Raw genomic sequence first — 21,881 nt, forward strand, 5'->3', positions numbered from 1 at the left:
AAAGCCCTCAAAAAGCCTTAAATTGGTCATTTTCCATCTGTGTATACTGTATATGAAGGTGTGTGCATGCAAGTAAAAAGATAATTTTACCTAAGTGTCATCAGTTTAAATATTTTCGACTGTGTAATTTAAATGTAGACATTTTTTAATAAAAGCTTGACTGGTACAGTAATTGGAGCATTACAAAAATTCTAAAACATCTGATTTGGAGAATTACTGAAGTTTGGAGTCATCAGTATAGTTGTTGAATTGTCATGAGGGGAACAGTAAATTTATTATACCCCAAGGTCCCTACTACTACCAAAGGCAATGCTGAAGGTTATAGTTAGTATCAAAGGTAATAAATGAACTGTTTCCCAAATGAACAGTCCACAAATTTTTCATTATACTGATTCATAATGATACCTTCATAATACATGAGCAAACTGGGTGACCATGATTGTAAATTGTCATCTGATCATGCTACACTGGATTTAACATTATTCTAGGACAAACCCTGAGATTATTTAAACTTTGCTAACCCAATGAAAATCTGATGGAAAAAAACACAAAATAAGATGACGTCAATATTGTCCCAGTCTCTAGTAAAAACTGTTCGTCCAGTAAACATAACAATCAATGCCTTTTGAGGTATCTAGTTAAAATGTTTCACTTCATTGAAGTATAGTAAATAAATCTGAGTTGGCACATCTTAGAAGTTCAAAGTTGAGTCATCACACTTACCTGTGGTGGAACATTTCAGTAGTTTGGAGTCTTGAGTTGAAACATTTTAGTACCAAAGTAGTTCTGAGCAAGTTATTAAACTCTCTGGTGCATGATCATAATACAAGTTCTGACTTACCTGAGTTGGAGCATCATAGTAGTCCTGAGTTGATTCATCAGAATCTTTCTTTTCTTCCTTTACATTGCTGATTGTATCATAATTGATCTGAGTTTCAGCATCAAATAACCTATCATCATCTGAGTCAAAGTCATCACAAATTACAATCTGTGTATCTGCATCAAAAAATGAGGTTGGCTTGGATTCTCCTTTGACCAATGGTTTTACTGGAGTTAGTAAATTATCATCTGAATTAACTTCCAATTTTTGAGTTTCAGTATTAAAGAAATCTGAAGATGGTTTTGTGTTATTTTCCTCATCTTCCTCTCCCAAAAAGAACCTTGTTAATTGAACTTCGTCATCTTCATTTTCACTCTCGGCACGTTTTTCATCAAAGTCAAAGTTGAGGTTTTGTTGTGACATACTAGAATAGATATCATCATCTGAATCACAGATAAAAATACAATCTTCCTCTTGTGTGTAAGCTGAAAGATATTTTTCAGTTGTTTCAGTGCTTGTTTGTTCTTCTTTGGGAAGCTGTGGAAGCAAAGATTGAGATTCTTCTGTATCGGAATCAAATGCTTCAACAGCTTCAGTGGAACGCTTTTGCATGATTTTATCAAGAGGGACATCAGAGTCAGTCTCACTTTCCTCCTCTTTCACAGACGCTTTTAATTTATCTTTGTAAGGTGTAAGCCCATAAGCAACAGTAGATGTGTTACTTTGTGTAGATTTAGTTGAACTGTCACTAGAGTGCCGTTTCCGTGGTCTAACAAGGGCAGGTAAATCTTCATCTCCTGATGATGAAAATTCCAGAGTTAGCTTGGGAGTTGCAAGAGAAGATATCGTTTTCTCATTTTTCTGTTTCTTCTTCACATAATTTTTTCTTTGAGATTTTTCCTCCTCAGATGATGAACTATTTTCAATATTCTCTGATTTTCTTTTATTGTTGTGCTTTGGTAGTGTTTTAAGTGACTTAAATTTTAAGTCTGATGAATCTCCAGCAGAATCCTCATTAATAGTGTTTAAATTCTTCTGTTTTGAATGGGAAGGTTTTACTGCAGGCAAAACATCAGATGAGTCTTCTGTAGAATCCACATAAACTGTTTTTATTTTCTTCGAAGCACACATTGTTGAGTGAGTATCTATAGGCCCTGAATACTGTCTTCTTCTTTTACCACTGTCTACATTATTAGGTATCAGTGCTTCATCAGTTTCAGTGGTTTCAGTCGTTTCTGAAGATTCAGAAGAATTATGATGACTAAGTTGTATTTTCTTCACATGTTGCTTTTGTTTTTGTTCTTTACTTGGAACCTGAATACTGCGTCTTTCAGATTGCAGGAATGAATGTCTTCTCCTCTTGGCATTCTTCTTTTTATTTTTGCTAGTTTCATCTTGGATATCACATTCTGTTGAAGCCAAAGAGGAATTTTTTTGGCTTAACTCTTGGTTAGCTCCCCTTTTGGATAAAGTTGTCTTCACAAGTAGTAGTTCATCTACATCAATGATAGTACTATCAGAGTCATCAGAAGAGTCCTGGATTTGACTAAAGGTTTTTTTCTGTTTCCCAGTCTTTGGAAATCCTTTGATCTGGATACCAGTTTTACCAAACAAAGTTCTATCACCAGCCTGCCTTACATTGGACACCCATGACTTTCCTGAACTCTCTCTTTTTCCCATTCTCTGCCTTTCTAAAAAAATTATGTGAATAAAATTTTAATCATTGAACTGTCTTTAAATTTCTGCAAGAGTTTTGCTGCCATTTTACCATTTCCGAGTTTTCTACAAATTCCATGGGAGAAACCAATTCTCCTTCAGCCTATTCTAGATTTTAACTATTTTTAATCTCCCTATTTTAAAAACATTTTCACATGCTCCCTTAAGCTCATGTGTTGAGAACATTAATTTTGCCATCTAGACTGGAGAAATAATACAAACCACTTTTAACTGAAAGAGAATCTATATATCTACATCAAAATGTGTTTTTTTTTTCGTTTTTTTTTTATTTTATTAGACTTTTTATTGTTACTTAAACAAAACAATCAAATTCCCTATTATGCGGAAAGGTGAGATATTAAATATTGTTGGGTAGGGCAATTTTTTATTTGCAGGTAGAAAAAGGGAAATAAAAACATAATTTCAATATAACTTGTTCTAACGAAAAGTATAATTAATCTTTCCAACAACAAATTCTTGTTAATTACATGTATATAAAATATCCTTGAGATTTCCAAAGGAACTTGAGAAATGTAACTTTTGTTCTGTCAACAAAGATATAACCTCAATCACATTGGTGCAATGGTTCATACAAATGTATAGAGTGTTAATTTCAAGAGTTGCATCAGTGACAGGGATTGAATTTCAGAATTTTTTCCACTAGCTAAATTTAGCAAGTACTGAAAATTTACACTTGCTAAATTTAAGTTTTTGGGGTTATTTCTGAACTTCACCTAAAAGACATATAGCATTCCACTAGCAAATTTTAGCAAGTGGAATAATTTCTACTAGCAAAATTGAACTTTAACTTGCATTTAGCAAGTATTTCCCCTTAAATTCGATCACTGAGTGACCACATGCACTTGGGTTATTTCATATGGACAGAAAAATTATTCCTAATCACTTAGTTATCTAGATATCATTGAGATGAATTCCAACTCTGTGGGCCAGGCTCTAGTAAAAATGCTGAACATCAGTCATAAAATCCTTAATTTGATCCTGAAGTCAAAGTACAAGGTAAAATGTCAAAAACCATGGCAGGTAATACATTACCTTGAGCAGATCCACCTTCAAGCCCAATATCAAAAACCTATTTCAAAAGACAAAATAGTTACATCCAAGCCAGGAATCTATCATGCCAAATCATAAACTTTACCCCGAGATACATTGTCTTGATCTTCAAGCCTAATATCAAGAGCCTACACAAAAAGACAAAATAGTAACAGCCTAAACATGAATCTATCAAGCAAATCAAGAATTTGACCTTGAGGTGAAACATCCAAGGTCAAATGTCACCAACCATGGTATGTGACATATCCTCTTGAGCTGATCTACCCTCATATCACATATCAAAAGCCTACACCAAAAGACAAACAAGTTACCACCAGGACACACTTGGTACCTATCCTTTTTATATAGCAACAAGATAGATAACAAGTTTTCAGCAAATACTGATAAATATCTTCAATATATGCACAAACACTGAGTTAAACAACTATACTGTGGGTACACACATTACCTTCAAAATTTACTTATGATAGCATATAGTGCTGAAAAAGTGGCTAACCTCAACAGGTAAAACATGAAGTTGCACACCTCGTCGATACTCAAACAGGAAGTTGATATCAGACAGTACCCAAAATAGCTTACAATGTATACCAGATCTATATAAAGCCACACACCTAATTTGAAATCAATCCATCCATTCGCAGGCGAAATAATTGTGACCTAATTCAGACATACAACAAGGTGATTCCAATATACACTGTACCAACCACTTGTTGAGTTGGGGTATAAAACCATTTCAAATATTTGTCAAATATGTTCATAATACAATGTCCACACCTTCAATATGTATTTTTGTTATAGTAAAAGTGTATAATTAGGAATTTTATATAATAAGGTTATTGACAATTTCAGTAAATAAGTTTTAGTACTAGTTTAATACTTTTTTGTTAATAGATTACACAAATTAGGTAACCCGTCAACACGATAGATAGATGGAGTCCAGCAGCTACTACACCATTGGTGACACAGGTCAATGTGTAATAACAATTATCTTTGGCTATTTTAACATCAGGAAGAACATATTTATGGCCTTCAGTCCTGACCTTAAATTTTAAAAGACATACTACCAGGAGCATTTCTTTCTGTGTAGTCATTATCAGTAGGTTCTTCCTCTGAATAAGAATCATAATGCCCAGACATATCACTCTGTTTTTTCACATCTTGAAGTAAGGGGTCAGGTTCAGCAGCTTTATTAATCACATTTTCAGCATTAGCAACCTGAAAGGTTTAAAGAATTGATTTTGATTACAAAATGTATATATCTTCCATTGCTGCAAAATTGAAGTAAGGGAATTTTCTACTCTCCCGAAAAACAGGTCAATTACAAACGTACTTAAACAAGTCTTTATCATTAGTACATGAATTAATTCTATTATGACAAAAGTCTTACCTTTTTATAATACTGTGAAAGTACTATTGTTCGTGGGGTACCAATTTTCATGGTTTTCGTGGGTAGGCCCAACCATGAAATTTGGTTCCCAAAGAAATGGAGAATTCCACTGATGTGTATATTGAAACCTTTAAAACCATAAATTCAAAAATCCACAAACTAGTGTTTCTTCCCTAAACCATGAAAATCGGTATCCACAAATTAAAGTATCACCAGTTTCAGTGTCACCAGTATACACTTTATACATTGGAATATTGTATATTTCTCCAGTCAAATTCTTGAGTGTTAATATCTGTAGCTAATTCTTTTTATCAATTTTTTTTCTTTTGATATGGATTGTGTAAAAGCTTTGAAATACATCTTTGTTACATTTATGTAGTAACCAAATTTGTAAAAAGTTATAAGCATTGTAACAATTACAAATAAGGACACAGTATACATGTAGAAATTTAAATAACTGTATGAAATTTGAGATTATTCTTCATGGAATATTTAAATCTGAAATTGCTTCAGACAATAAGTGTCGAAGTAATTATTAACAATAAAAAATCAAGGTATAAAATAATACACTTGACTTTAACTAAAGGCTCAAGAGAGCCTGAATCGCTCACCAGGTTAACTAATTGCTTATTTGAAAAACTTGAGGAATAAGACAGGCTAAGTTACACGTAAAATCAACTAAATTGTCAAATGCAGGAAATGTTTTTTATAGCATTTTTGTGACCTGAACCAGAATTTTGCCATCTGTTCTATGTTCTTCAGGCAGGTGAGCTAAAAAAGAGGCTTCCAGGAGCCTGAATCGGCAATGAATTTAAGAAGTTGTCTAACAATTTTGACTCAAGAAGACTTTATTAGCACTTATCATATGGATCATTTCAGCAATTAAAAGTTTCTTTCTATCTATCATAGTTCTCAAGATATTGGCTGAAAACTGTAAAAAAAAACCCATCATTTTTCCCCTTTCAAGGGCAATAACTCTTACAAGGAGATATCTGACAAGTTTTATCCCTGAAGATTGTAATCCTAATAATAAGGATAATTTCAGATATTAAGAATTTAGTAAAACCTAAAGGTTTTGGAGATATATGCAAAAAAACAACTGTCTGACCCCTATGTTCTATTTTTAGTAACGGTGGCCATGTTTCTCGACGGATCAAAAATCCCCATATCAGTTCTATGCAGGATACCCCAAGAAATTCATTTTAAGTTTGGTTCCAATATTCAAGTAGTGTCAGAGGAGAAGAGTTTTGAAAAATTGTTAACGATGACGAGGACGGACGATGGCTATGACGGACGCCAAGTGATGGCAAAAGCTCACATGGCCTTTAGCCAGGTGAGCTAAAAACAGGATCAAATTTTATTGTTTTTTGAAATATTAAAAGCAGAAGAATTAAAATTTGCACTAAAAAAGGGGCACTCCATAATGAAATGAAATTCGTCTCCAATTTTAGAGTCATTACACTTATTACAGATTCGTTCACTTCTTTCGACCCCATTCCACCGCCCTGTTTCGATTGGCAATTTGTGATTTGTGGTTCTGAATGCGCAAAGGGTGAATCATTTATCTAATGAAGGATAAATAGTCAAAAGTATAAGTCAGAAAGACTTTTATCAAGGTAAACACCAGAAAGTTAGAAACAACCACACAGGTTCTGACTTGGTAAAGGCATTTCCATTGGATTTTGTAAGTACATGGACACCAAAAATAACAAATTTGATAGACAATTAATATGTAAATTTCAAGCCCCTGTGATGAGAACTTGCTGAAAAAACTGTGACGGAAAAAAGTGTTACAGAAATACAGAAATATGGACAAGGGTAAATCAGTATACCCCTCCTTCAGAGCAGGGGTATAAAAGCTAAAAACAAGTACAATGTACATGAAAAGTTAATTGAAATAACAAAAAAAAAAAAATATTTTAAAACATAAATTTAGCCTCATTGGAAATGGTTCAGTCATAACAAATTAAAACAAAGTTTCAAAAAATGTGTTTTTCCCTTTAATTCCAAATCAGTTAACATTCAATCAAAACCTTCCCTCTGTGAAATTAAAACAAATTAATTATAGAGGTCCACTAAGTACAGTTGTAACACTAGTTTTGTCCCACAAAAAAACTGGTGTCAATGAATAACAACATGCAGAATAATGTAGACTGTGACAACAATGCTGTACATTTGTGCATTTTTACCATTATGTATGTTTGCAGTTATGTAAAAATGACTAAGCTAGCTTCATGTTTTTTGGACTAGCAAAAACATACATTCACATTGCTGGACGTTACATACAGAAATAATAAAAGAAATTTAACTACAGTGAAACCTTTATAAACTGAACCCCTTTTGGATGAAAGATTATGTCCAGTTACGGCAGGAGTTTGGTTTACACAGGTTCAAAACACATTAATACTAATATGATAGGACTTCAGGAGATGTCTGGTTAATACTGGTTCATAATACATTGCTATTGATATGATAGGACTTCAGAAGATGTCTGGTTTACAAAGGTTCAAAACACATTGATACTGATATGAATGGACATCATTTGATGTCTGATTCGTACAGGTTTACAGTTTTTTCCAAAGATACATGTAGTTTATGGCAGATTTTACTATAATGCTAAATTAAAATCTACATGCATTAATTAGTATTCAAACTTCCCACTTGTTATCAACTGAGACAAACGCATATTGATTACTTCCCTTTGTCAACTGATAAATATATTAGTATAGCATCAAGTTTTAAAGATATAATGTAAACATTGGACTGTTTAAACCTCTCCTGATTGTAATAGTTCTTACCACTGCACTGGTCCATTGGAATTTTTACAACAGATTTTTTAAAAAACAGTAAACTGTGAAATTGTGTGAAATGGCAGTTTTATTCACAACATTTTTGCAGTAAAGATGTAATGCAGAAATTAAACTGTCACCAATATTTTCTTTGAAGAACTGCATGTTTTTGTGTATATAACCATAATAGATATGGTGAATATGTCAAAGAGACAACAACCCCACTGGGAAAAACAAACATCACCTCAAAGCCTCCCAAGGGTCTTCAATTAATAAAGAGGAATCCCTTACATCACAGGGCAGGCTGCAGTAGCCCCCAAAATACCAGTAATGTATACAATATATATACTGTGCAAAAGTAGATTGAATGCAGAAACTGCTAAAAAGACACCACAAAAATGTTCTGGTTAACAGTATTTTAAGAGCAAAATGGTCATTTTCCCGTAATAAAAACAGTATAAAAATAAAGTTATACATACAGCTGTACACTAGACATGTTTGGTAGATTTCATGATAAACTAGTACATGTTTCAGTACATGCATAGAAATTCTATTAAAATGAAATAAAAAAGTCAATTACATTTAGTTGTTAGAAAACTTAAGATCACTCAATACATATACAGAATGTGATCTTTATAATAACATTCGAAATGACACGTTTCATGATATTTTTAATTTTAATGAATGTACATTCATGAACACTATAGCTAAGATTAATCTTTTAATGTCTGAACATTCAAGGATGTTAGCAAAGTTTATTGTCCGAGCTTCCAATTTAAGATGTTCTCACATATACAAGTAATTGATCAACTGATAATTTTTTTTAATACTTCTATTTTCAAATTCCTTTTTTTTGTCATTACATTAAAGATTTTCTATTGACAACCCATGATTATCTTTTTCTTTCTAAAAAAAAATGATTAAAATATAAGGTGACTTATAGGTCCAAACAGCCAGGTGTTTGATACAATATACTTATTCGATGTCACATAGTTATCATATATGTAAACACAGGTCACTATAATAAAATAATTACTTACTTACTTACCTATACACAACTTCAAAAAGGCCTTAAAAAAAATACCTTTGTTTCCACTAACCCTACCAACCACAAAGATGTTTTGCCATTTTTTTTTAGAAGCACTATTAAAATCTGAATGTGTCTACAACCAGAATTAGAAATAGTGGCCTGCCCGCCAGCCCGAAACTGGCTATTTTTTGGCAGGGCTGGCTAATTTTAACAAAAATCTATATAGCCATACAGTATATGTATTGAAAAGTTATATTCAGGACTGGCTAAAATTTGAGTGAGTTTCATACCCTGCTACAACATACATTTTTCAACCAGTCAAAAAATTTGAAAAAATAAAAAAGTTTTGCTTACTTACTGACTTACAATGTGACTAACAACTACAATCCTTGGACAAAAAATACTAAGGATCCGCAAAATAGCCTTGGCTATTCAGACCAGTATATTTCTGATTAAAATATCACTTCTGAAAATAAAGTAAAAATTTACAAAGTCAACACTCCAGAGTATGTCAATCTTCAAAACTATATTTTTGGAAACAAATGTAAGATAGTTCAGAGACCATCATGTGTACATAATCTAACAAACATTATGGAACATGCTGGCAGCTGCTATTTCAAAACTGTTCCTATTTTTAATGATAGAAAAATGCTGGCATTGAAGAATGTTTATATACAGTATGCAACCCAAGGCAAATTGAAATTGAAAAGCATTTCTTGCTTCATTGTACTCAATAAGAACAAGAGAGACAAAACATAATAAATATAATAAAAAATTGAGCCCTGGCTTTAATAAATTTAGTTCTTTATCCAAAATCAATGTTCTTTTCAACAGCAAATCAAAAACAATTTGATTGTGTCCCCAAAATTTATATTGAACTGCTTTAGAACTAGACTCAAGTTACCTATAGATAAAGTCATGTCAACTGACAGAAATATTAGAAATATGTACTGTTTAAAAATAAATGTTCACTGTAATATTCATCGATAGCTGCAAAAGGCCATAGCAAAGTGTTATGAATGAGTTTGTGCTAAAAGTAGATAAAAACTAATCTGTTTTATAATGAGCAATAAAGTAATGTTATACAGAACTATTGTTCTAAAATTACATACATGTGTATATGTTCCTATGAACAGTTTCCGACTAGTTCAGATTCCTAAATCTATTTTTATTTTCAATCAATAAAATGAAAGTGAAAGCAGCATTTCCAGAAATTAAATAAATAGAAATATGAGTCCACATGGCCTTGAACTTATTCAAGGGGTTCTGAAAAAATTCTCCCAAACTTTTATAGTGCTTCATCAATATTATGCTCATTTTTAACAGCTTTTTATGTTTTTTTGGCTTTCAAATGCTATATGGAAGGATGTGTGCTTTAACCCACTCCCATGGGTATGGAGATTACTACTATGTACACATTTGTATTTATGTGTGACATAAAAGAAGCCATGGTAAATATAAAAATCAAAACAAAATAATATTTGTACTTCATTGAGTTTCAATGAGCATGGCATGGTAATGACCCCATGTCGGACCCTGATCATTTGGGGCAAGTATCGGCACAAAATTATTTTTGACACACTTAAACAAACAGACTTACAGTACATTATAGACACAGCATACATTGTAGCACAAATTTGAAATCCAATTAAAAATATTCAAAATCTGCCCTAAAATAAAAAAAAGTTCAGATTTTTTGGGGTGTGGCCCCTTTGAACCCTTAACATGAAAACCGTAAGAGATATCTGAAATCTGATTGAAAAATGCAGGCAGGGATTTTCAGAAGGAATTCAATGAAAAAAATATATAACAAATCAGACCTATGATAAAAAAATCAACTTTTTTCAAGTATGGTCCCTTTGACCCCTTATTACTAAAAAAAAATCTGATTTTAAAATGCAGGCAGGAATTTTCATAAGGAATTCATGGAAAAGTTTCAAATCTGACCAAAGATAAATAGCGGCCTTAAGAGTTCTGGTGTAAGTTTGTGTTGTACACACAAATTTCCAAATTGGTAAAATAGTAGACAGGTCAGTGTTAGACTAAACTGATGCAATCTAGCCAATTGGCACAAGAGAAACTATTTCAGTCCTTATATGCTTTACAAAAAAATGTATATTGCATATATTGCAATTATATAATTCATAATTTACTTGTAATTAATTGAATACTGGCAGTGATTTTTCTAGGGCTTGTCATTTTTAGCATTGACAAATGACTTTTCTGATTGACGAAAATAATCAAGTCTCAATTCATCACCTGAATTCTTTGAAAGTACAGTATTACTGTAAATTCTGAAAATGATGCAATGTTTTTATTATTACAAGAAATGTGACATGCTTACAATCACACAGATAAATATTTGCATTAAAGCATTTTATAACATAACTAATGTGAGACACAAGTCAAAGGACTGTACATGTAACATCTGTAATAAAATGCTTTGCAGGGTGCACTGACAGGACTGCAGATAAATTTTGATAAAGATAAGATATTTGACACTAGACATAAAGTTGATAGAAATTGAAAAAACCTCCAAATCAATCCCAACCTTCCTCTGGGGATACCCCACTGTTCATTAATTTTATTGATTTCAAGAAGGCCTTTGTCGGTATCCATAGAGCCACACTTTGGTAAATTGTAAGAGCTTACGGTGTAACCCTAATTAAATGCTTCTACATACAATTTGAGTGCTCTGTCCTATTAAAAACAGAAGTTGATGGCAATGAAATACAGAAAGTAGACAAATTTGTATATTTAGGATCAGTAGTGAGTACAGAAAATCCAAAAGACATAAAAAACAGACTATCTAAAGAAAGAGCAGTATTCCACAGATTAAAGCCCATGTGGAAATCCAAACAATATGGCAGGAAAACCAAAGTCAAATTATATAACAGCAACATTAAATCTGTACTCTTGTATGGAAGTGAATGCTGGAGGGTTATAAGGCAGACATGAGGTCCCTGTCAAGCTTCCACCGTAACTGCCTCCAATAAATTTGTAAAATCTATTGGCAAATACCATCACAAATACCAACTTACTGAAAATGACATTCTTCAAATGCATAATAGTTGAAATAACGCAAAAGAGATTTCGATGGCTTAGACATGTCTTTAGGATGGAAGGATCAAGCATCACCAAAACTGCCCTAAGATGGATACCACAAGGGAAACGGCCAGTAGGAAGACCAAAAACAATCTGGCATAGGACCGTTGAGAAAAAATTGAAAGAGCTTAAGATGACATGGTGAGAGGCTGAGAACAAGGAAAAGAACAGAGCTGAATAGCGAGATCTTGTGTCAACCTTACGCTCAACCTGGAGCGAAGAGGATAGGTAAGTAGGTCTGGGGATATGGCACTTATGGTATAATTTCAAAACGATCAATTTTCTTTTACTCAAGTTATCATCCAGCAATCAAACAAAATACTTGTTTCTGGCTCCTTTAAGGCCCCTTGTTCTAACTTGGTTCATGTCATAACCTTAAAAATCAATGCCAGTCTTCCTTTTTGTTGCATGGCACCTTGTAGTAAAATTTATATGAGATTTATGTTATTGTTCTGGTTTCGGAAACAAGGTTATGCTAGTTTCAGGTCCTTTTGACTACTAATTCAAAAAAGGATCATGCCTCAAGCCCAAAAATCAATCCCAGTCTTCCTTTGGTAGTATGTCACCTTGTACGAAAATTTCATAGAGATCACAATACTTACAGTCAAGTAATTGTCTGGACATCAAGAATATGTTTCTGCTCCCCCTTTCTTTGCCCTTTTATTTCTAAAACAGTCGAGATCAATTCCAGTCTATAGACATTCCTATGTTTAATGGATTATACAAGTAAGTTCTATGAAATGCATGTTTTTGGCCCCTAATTTTAAAATGAAATGGACCAAAACCCCTAAAATCTTTACTAACCTTTCTTTAAAGGTTTGGAATCTTGTTACAAAATATCTTAAAGATTAACAATCAAATATTCATGATTCAATATATATGACAGCAATCTTTTTGAAGTTTTATGAAAATTAGAGGAGTGGAAAGAAACAGAGACTTAATCTGTAACAATGGTAGACTCGCATGCTGAAAATGCAGAGAAAAAATTTATCAAATTTCTCCATAATAAAAGATGCACAGCAGTATGTATGTAAACACTGTGCAAAATTTGAATTATAGAGTAACAGATTACAGTAAGTAGGTACTCCCGAAGTGTGACAGATATACAGACCAACAGGCATCTATCCAAGTGACTACCAGACCTGCTCTCACGGCTTATGACATAGGTATTATTATAAAAACAGAACAAAATCTAGATTTCCTGTAAGGCCTAAACAAAAATTATGTGTTTCCTGTAAGTTCAGTACTCAGTGGTGTCATCGGTAGGTTTCAATGTCCAACAAATCTATAAATTAAAAAAAAAAACCTACCTACCAACCCTAATTTTGAAGGAGATGTAACCAGAAACACAGAATTTTTTTTGCCTAAATTTCCCTTTTCTTTGAAAGAGGGTTTAACACATAACTTGATAGTGTGCCTGATATAAAAGATTTATTTTATTATTTTGATAAGAGAATGAAATACATAGTTCGATATACCCTTTACACCTATAAAAACATATATAATTATGAATGGTTTATTTTCTTATGGTTTTGATTACGGTTTATCTTAAATTGGCTACTATTTTTTTTTTTTTTTTTTTGCTTTCTCCAGACATTGTAAGCAATTACCTATATACTTTCATTTTACAACCCGACTTCATGACGTCACAGCTCAAAGAATCATGGGATCATAGTGGCGCCCACAGGCGCAGGAAATTTAAACCAACAAAGTGGGAAAAATCAGAAGCATGCATGTCAAAACCCCACCGATCTGACAATATAATTTCACTCAAGGATGGTTCCTCTATTTGAAAAGACTGTTATTTGATCTCTACATTATTGGATTTGCACATAAGTTTTTCCTTGTAATCTGCCCTTTAAATGTTTATAAATTTACAGTGCATTTCAATGTAATTATATCTCAATGCAGCAACATGATATGGAAAATATTATTGTTTTCCCTTGATTCTGATCCTGCTTATAGTCAAATTACACTATCAAAATGATGGGCTTTTTTCATACCATATTTCACCCACTGCCTGATTCATCATTCTTACGAAGACTGACACTTAATTAGTTAAGGAAAGGAAATTATCATTTCTAAAGTTAATTTTCAGGAACATTTAATAGATTAGTTTCAATATTGATGACTTGCACAATAACATGTTCTTCTCCTTTAATGAAAAATTAGCTTTTGGAACACATACAATCTCCATACTTCATCAACGTTTACCATAACTTGGATCACTCTTTTGACCTTTTTATACCCGCCTTTTAATTGGAGGCTGAAAAACTACTGTAAAAGTACTTCATGGATGCCAATTTTCGTGGATTAGAGAAGAAGCACAAGTTCAAGGATTCTTGAATCCGTGGTTTGAGGTTTTGAGTATACAAATCCATGAACATTTCCTTTTCATTGGGAACCAAATTTCGTGGATTGGCCTACCCATGAAAACCACGAAAATATGTACCCACGAACAATAATACTTTCACAGTAATTTAAAATTCAAACTCTTCCCTCGTAGTCCCAAATTTGACTTTGAGCTGATTTTTTGTTTTGGTTAGTATGGTATCAATCAGAGGATATATGAGGAATTTTATTGCAAACCATTTGCTTAATCTTATATTATACTGAAATTTGTTTACAAGTATGTATAGATATACAGTGTTCTAGCTAGGATTTGAAATAGAGGGATGCAGGGAAGAGGGCACTTTAACGCATAGCATGTTTTTTTTTCAACAAAGAAGGGACATTGATTTTGTATGTTTGTGTTAAGTCAGTAATTTGTATTCTTATTGCTTACCTGCCAACTTTTGAAAATGAAGGTGGCATCATAATTTGCAAACTGAGTAAATTTGACTGCATGATTAATATATTCATGACACCTTTATTGTATTGAAAGACCTTTCTCAGATGACCAAGTGCTTTTAGTATCTTAACACATATATATAGAGGTGACTATGCTGTATACTGTAGCCTTCAGATCCCTTATGAAAGAGTTAAGATACTGATTTTGATTTGATCAATTGTTGAGTGATCAAGTTTTGTCATAGCTCTTGCAGACAGGCAGTATGTCAACTAATGGAGGTGATAAGGGCAAGTGATTCTTTACATTTATGAAATATTGTGAGGTGAAATGTTGCATGAAATGTTACAAATATTCAATATTGCTCCAATTAAATAACACAATCTTATATAGGTAAAAAAAATATTATTTCCTGCAATTACAATTTATGGAAAATGTCCTTTACTGTTGAAGGTATAGAAAATTTTTAAAATATTGAAATTATAAGAGAGGTAACTGACATCTTGAATAAACAAACATGTGCAACATGCAATTGTTTACACCTGTAGTTCTACAAATTTTAGACCTGTTGAAAATATTTGTAAAATTAGCAGTAGAAATTAATTATTAACCAATGATTGGCTGTCCATAAAATTGTTATATATCCAATGGGGATTCATTTTCTTCTTGTCAATCATTATCGGATAACCCTGGTCAGCTGATTGATCACCGATAATTACCTGAGGTTTACCTGAAGGTTAATTTTGACAGGATGTAGTTAATGAAGGTGACACTTCTTAATTGGCTTGGGGTAATTTATTAACAAGAGTAGAAATATTAAAGGGCCATTCAGGTAATTGTAAATGAGCACTAAAGAGGTACTCAATAGGGGCAGAGGGGTGCGGGCGTGATAGGGGCAAGGCGCGGCGCCCTTCCATTTTGCCCTAGCTACATGTAGGACACTGGATATAGGATGGACCAGGGGCATACCCAGACTGAACAGAAAGGGTGGTCTATTTAGAAATCATTTAAACATCTACATTGTACATGTATATCTACCACTATAACGTACAATCAAAGGTCTGATTGTAGTATTGTTAGTGTAATGAATGAATTATATAATAAAGTGTGGCAGGATGTAGTATTGAGAGTGGGCGGAGCTTGTTACTTTTGGTACAGATACTACAGAACAGGGCAGACACCGGAATCTAATAGAATACTCATAATTCCAGTGGAAAACTACGTGTTTTGATACTGTTCAGTATTAACAGTAACAAACTCCGCCTATTCTTGTCTCGCACAACTTCACATGTATTTCAATTCAAAATGTCAACAAAACAGGGTCTCTCATGAAAAATGGTCAAAACTTTTTAAAAAATATAATTTTTATAACAAATATGATATGGGTAGACAGGACAATGATTCCACAATTGAACTATAAAACAATGTAGGAACGTGTGACATGCATGATTTCAACTTGGAAATTTTACTGTTTGAAGGGCGGTACTCTTTGGTACCTCTGAATCTCCAATTTTTTGTATTGCACATCATTCTGTAGTCCAAATTTCCTCTTGACCCTACAACCCTCCTCTTTTTTATTTGGCTATTTTTGGAACAGAACGGAGCAGAAACGATTTTTAAAACCGGAATCTAACAGAGTATTTCAAAATTCCAATGAAAAATTATGTGTCCGCTACCTTCCATTCCAAAAGTAACAACTACACCGCCTACTCTCTATTACTGTTCAAAATGTCAACAAAATAAGGTGTCTCATGGAAAATGATCAAAACTTCAATAAAAAATTTAATTTTTGTAGCAAATTTGGTATCAGCATACAGGAAAATGATTCAGGAATCGAACTAGGTAAGTGTGACATGCAAAATTTCAACTTGAAAGTCGTTACATGCAGTTGAAAGGCAGTACTCTGTGGTACCACTGAATCTCTATCTTTTTGTATGGCACATCCTTATGACACATCAATATCCAAATAAAAAAGAGGAGGGTGCAGAGTCTGAGCAAGGCATCCCAAAATCTGGGATCTCCCAATTTGTGTCTTCACCCTACACCCTAGCTGCGAAATCGTAGCGCTTGATCTTTTTTTTTTTTTTTTTTATTTTGCAATCTAACGTTAAGAAAATACAAAAAAGTAGTTAGAGCTACGTTTCGCAGCTACCTACACCCCATTCACTAGCACATGCATGTTACTGAATACTGTTTAGTATAGTCATAGACATAGAGCTGTAATTTTTTTTAATTCAGTGTCCGAAGCTATCTTCTGAGCTGGCTGTCCTGGTGGTCAAATTAAAAACAATCTTTGATTTTGGACACTGAATCCCAAAATATTACTGTATAGTGTATATTCGTGGACTAGAAGTAGAACTGAAATAGTACACTCACCAGTATTGTTTTCAACAAAATCACAAGTACAAAGAGGTATTTTGTGTCTCTGGTTTTTTTTTTTGGTTTTGTTTGGTTTTTTTTATTTTCGTTAGGAACGTTATGTCATGCAGCCACTTACATTATCTAGTTAGTTATCTAGCCCCTATATATTTGTTTTCTGCGGGCTCCGGAGTTTCGTCAAAGTCAACCAAGCGTTTGTGAAGGGTCTCACTAATTGCCGACAAGAGGTGACAAGAAGCTTGAATTAGCGACAAGAAACTAAAAAAATACCGACAAGAGGAGATACACTATATTTATTTGCTGTTTGAATAATAAAAAGATGAACAAAATTATCTTTTTTCATAGGAGAACTGAAAATAGAGAAGATTGTAAGAAGTTATGTTACAAAAAAAAAACTTTTGTACATGCTTTCATAGTTGATATGATTTTTTTTGGAGAGTGTTTAATGTGGCTTATATTGGATGGTTCGTTCATGGATTTCAGTGTGGTATCAAATATGGTAGGACAGACCAATTGTTGTTACAAGCGCTATTTAAAGGAGGAAATTCTTCCTCTCTTTCTATGCTTATGATAGATGTATCAGCACATATCTTTACCAATGGTATAAAATGGTCAGGTGTCCATGTCTTCCTGAACCCGAAGCAAGAGCCAGTCCACATTAGAACCAAAGGTTCCTTTGCTTTTCCCTTAAGTGGATCAAAGGTAACATTAAGGATACCAACTGACTTATCCATGAACCCGTTTCTAGGTGGATAGACTGACTGAATCGGACAGCCAATAACTGTTGCTGCCCTACGATAGCCCAGGCAGATGACCAGCTTTTGTTTGTGGCAGCACTTTTGCATGCCTGATCATATGTATTAGATACAAGTCTTATACATCATATTTATGAGTGTCATGTTTTGCTTTATTGGTTACAAGTTCAATGGAAGTTAAAACCCTGAGCCGACTTACTTAGGTTTTCATTGCCCGTAATATCAGCCGACAGTGTATTAAGAGACAATTGACATTGCTAGAAACATTGATAGGTTTAATGAAAGACTTTGTGGTCATTCAGTATCTGTTTAGATACATTGTCTTTTACAAAAGCAGACTGAGCTGAATAAGTCAGTCTCATTTATAAAGCCTGTCAGAGCTTTGCTCCGCAATAAAACCTTTTCAACTTGTACTGCCTCCGTAAGCAAATTTCTACGTGCATATTTCTCTAACCGCGTTAGAGAGAGGTCGTAATCAAAGGTGCAATTTGTGTGACAACAGTTCGTACATTCGAAGTCTATACTTCTACATTGCGTTAAGATAGTGAACTGGTCTTTCTTTATTTTTTGACATTTATTGTGAAACCATGATTCACATGATTCACAGTAAACACAAAGGTTTGTGCAATTTTTGCCAGTCTCCACAAGGAAACTTTGCCATATTGATTCCCTTGCCCAAGGGGAGAACTCTGTACCAAAGGGTTTGTACTACCGATGGTATTATACAACTTCACACCCTTGCCCAAGGGGAACCCTGTTCCTAAGGGTTCGGACTAACACCGATGGTATTAATCTCACAAAGTTTATTCCCTTGCCAAAGGCGAAGCCCTGCTCCTGAGGATATTTATTTATTAACACCGATGGTATTAATGTCAGCGTAACAAAGCAAAACCGTATGCAAATACGTAAAAAAGATTCTGACAGACGCACAGAGTCGTACTTTTGCAAGAACCACAGTGACTGCTTTGGGTCCGGTATTTATATTAAAGATGGGTGTATTGAATGCATGTATAAGATGATTTTTAAGTTTTGGCTTGAGTCAGCTTGGTAGAAAAACAAGTTCTGTTCTAGTAACCCTTTGAACGTAAATGACTAACAAAACAACCACGCTTAGAATCATCAACAGTGTTTTTACTTTACTTAGTTATCTGGTCTACGGCTTCATAAATTATGATGCTAAAAAAACTTTTTACAGCCAATATCATTTTTAATTTTTACATCAAAATAATCAGTGTTTGATTCTGAAGGTTACAACAACAATTCTAGCTACCAAAACTCTTGATTGTGAGATCAAAGGGTGAATGGCTTCTTTTAGGTAATTAATATCATAACTACCTCAATTAACAATTTAATGACCCACGTGCCGGGGAAAGCCCACGTGCCACCACAAGTCAGTGATTAAAACCTTGTTGACTGGCGCGTGGATGAATGTCATAACTTAATAAATCCGATTGGCTAATATGCGTAAATATAAAGATCTATTGGAATTTAGAATGATCTAGAATCCTGACATACCTGCATTTTTTAAGAATAATTTCGAATATTTTTTGTTTAAAATAAAAATCTGTTGATAAAACATAGCATTTTAAAACTCAAATCTTTGCAAATTACGTTATTTTTCACCAATTTATTTCTATATTATATTTTAAAATGTCATTTAAAATGATATGTTTGATTAATATTAGTTTCGCGAAATTTTAAACCTTATACGGCAAATTTTTACCAGAGACATTAATGTGTATTAATGTCTCTGTTTTCAACTTTACATGTACAATTTTTTTTTTAAATATAACCAGGGATTTACAACTTCTTACAATTATTTCTATTTTTCATGTTTTTATTATTCAAACAGCAAATAAATATAGTCTCTCTCCTTTTGTCGGTATTTTTTTAGTTCCTTGCCGCTAATTCAAACTTCTTGTCGCTTCTTAACGCTTCTTGTCAGTAATTAGTGAGACCGTTTGTGAAAGGTTAGTATCAATATTTGATCCAGATCCTGTTCTAAATCTATGGAACTCCAGGTACGAGAACACAATTAAGGCTAAAAACCACTAATTCCACTTTCCTTAGGCTTCTATGCTAATTTCACAATATTCAATGGCTTCTCTGGACTTTACCTTAACTTTAACCTGCAGAGGACTATATATCAGCATGATTCTACATATGTCAGCTCACAATCCTCAGAATGGCATGTGGGGTTAGCAGACTTGCAGTGCAGTACTGGTCACTGGAAGTGAAGGGTCTATAAATAGCATGGGAAATCCCAGTGTTTTCACAAGATAGGGGTATATTTAAAAATCATTATGGAGATTAGGCTTCACATCACAAGAAGCAAAATGCACCTATAAAATGTACAGAAATGTTTTTCCTTTCAGAAACTGTTTAAATTTTTTAAATAAGATGAGAACTTTTTTCACAGCACTATGAGGAACAGGGGTAATTTCTGCGTAGGACTATTTTTGCGTACGCTCCAAATGCTCATTAGTTGAATTAGTGGTCTGTAACCTTAATTCCCCTTGGTTTTCGTTGTATTTTTCGAATATAGTTCCAACTTTGGTAGTAGGTACTTTCCACATTTTTTCATATTTTTACTGGAAACTTATTTGCTGAAGTTTTGCCTCTAATTGGTAGAAAATAGGTCAAAATTACATGGGATTTTTTTTCATTAATCAATTCTGACTAAAAGTTGTGATTTGGTTCAGTGGAAGAAGGTTAAAATTTAGGACTTTTAACTCAGTTCATTTGTCATGTTTACCCCATCTCCGAATTATATGTATTAATTTCAGAAAATGATGGTAAAATTTTCTACAATTTATATATAAAATCCTGTTTGTACATATCTTTAGGCCAGAGAAATTTTATTCAGTTTGCGCCGGTGGAATTTTTTTAATCTGCTCAAATGTGTATATTGAAATGCACTTGAAAATTAATTGCGGTCTCGTGCCTCCATCGATTAGATCTATATTTGTCTATATTTCAAATTTGCCAGAAAACGTGGACCAAAAGTTCATTTTTGGTTTGTAAGTCTAGTGTCTTTTGTTTAGTAACAAATAAGAAGACAGTTGCATCTGATAGATGTGTTATTCTTGTTTCACTTCAAAAATCGGGTATCGGCAATAAATTTTTACTTATTCATAAAGAAATGTATAGACATCGACTTTATATTACACTCCCTGGTTGACAAAACTCAAAATTTATAAATCATTTTTATACGCTTATGAAACTTATTTTAAAGATGATTTTTGTTGAACAATATTGGGCTGTACAAGCGTACTCTGCCTTTTTTTTTTTTAAATCTGACTTCAGTATTTAAATGGTATTTTAACTAAATATCTATGTTTGACGTTTCGAACAGAAAAATTCAAATAGCTTTTAGTATATATAAATGTGAATCCCAACACAAAGACCTAAGCTGAGGTACAATTAACATTTCTGCTTTATAAATTGCAATTGGTATCGGTCACAATAAAATTATTGGAAATTAGAACATGAAGCCAGGCACTTCGAATTCGGCGTATTTGCTCGTCTGACGATACCACCAACAAACGTCTAGATGAACGCCGTGATCATTTGTTATTGCGTGACTATAAATCAACAGACATTGATCGGGGATTTGAACGTGCTAACAACATCAGCCGTAAAGATCTCCTCGAGTACAAACCTAAGAAAAAGAACAAAAGGGTTCCTTTTGTGCTTACATACCATCCAGCCTTTGGGAAACTCTCGCAGTTACTGCATTCAAATTGGAAAGACATTCAAAAACATCCCAGCTCTCCAAGCTCTTTCCTGGGGCCCCGGTCCTGGCATTCCGAAGACCTAGGAGCCTAAGAGATGCCCTAGTAAGAGCAGAGATTTCATCTCGGCCTAAACAAAATACAACGGGCCAGTGTCTACCATGTGGAGATAAAAGATGTAAGACCTGTACCCAGATGCTCCACACCAAAACGTTTAAAAGCTACGGCACTGGAAAGGAATTTGCCATTTTTTGCGACGTGACTTGCAAAAACCGAAAATACCATATACCATATCCAGTGCCGATTT

The 21,881-nt window shown here is 33.5% G+C and overlaps 1 protein-coding gene across 6 annotated transcripts in view; it reads right to left on the reverse strand.

The window, feature by feature from the left end:
• The window catches only part of LOC148614592 (uncharacterized), a 56,018-nt gene extending 38,688 nt beyond the window's left edge, over positions 1–17,330 (reverse strand). For 2 of the 6 annotated variants that reach the window (XM_088588780.1, XM_088588775.1), the window contains exons 1-3: positions 17,204–17,330; positions 4,669–4,822; positions 842–2,511 (exon numbers count right to left, since the gene is read on the reverse strand). In XM_088588780.1, coding sequence (XP_088444906.1) covers positions 842–2,511; positions 4,669–4,744 — 1,746 coding nt within the window. In that variant the 5' untranslated portion in view covers positions 4,745–4,822; positions 17,204–17,330. Of the gene's footprint in view, positions 1–841; positions 2,512–4,668; positions 4,823–9,171; positions 9,280–9,925; positions 9,985–17,203 lie in introns of those variants that run through there. The other 4 variants (XM_088588776.1, XM_088588777.1, XM_088588779.1 and 1 more) reach the window with 4 other exon arrangements.
• Positions 17,331–21,881: the final 4,551 nt, after the last annotated feature.

This window comes from Perna viridis, chromosome 6 (assembly GCF_037379345.1).
Source record: "Perna viridis isolate PV_CMFRI_1.1 ecotype Kerala chromosome 6, ASM3737934v1, whole genome shotgun sequence".
Lineage (NCBI taxonomy): Eukaryota > Metazoa > Mollusca > Bivalvia > Mytilida > Mytilidae > Perna > Perna viridis.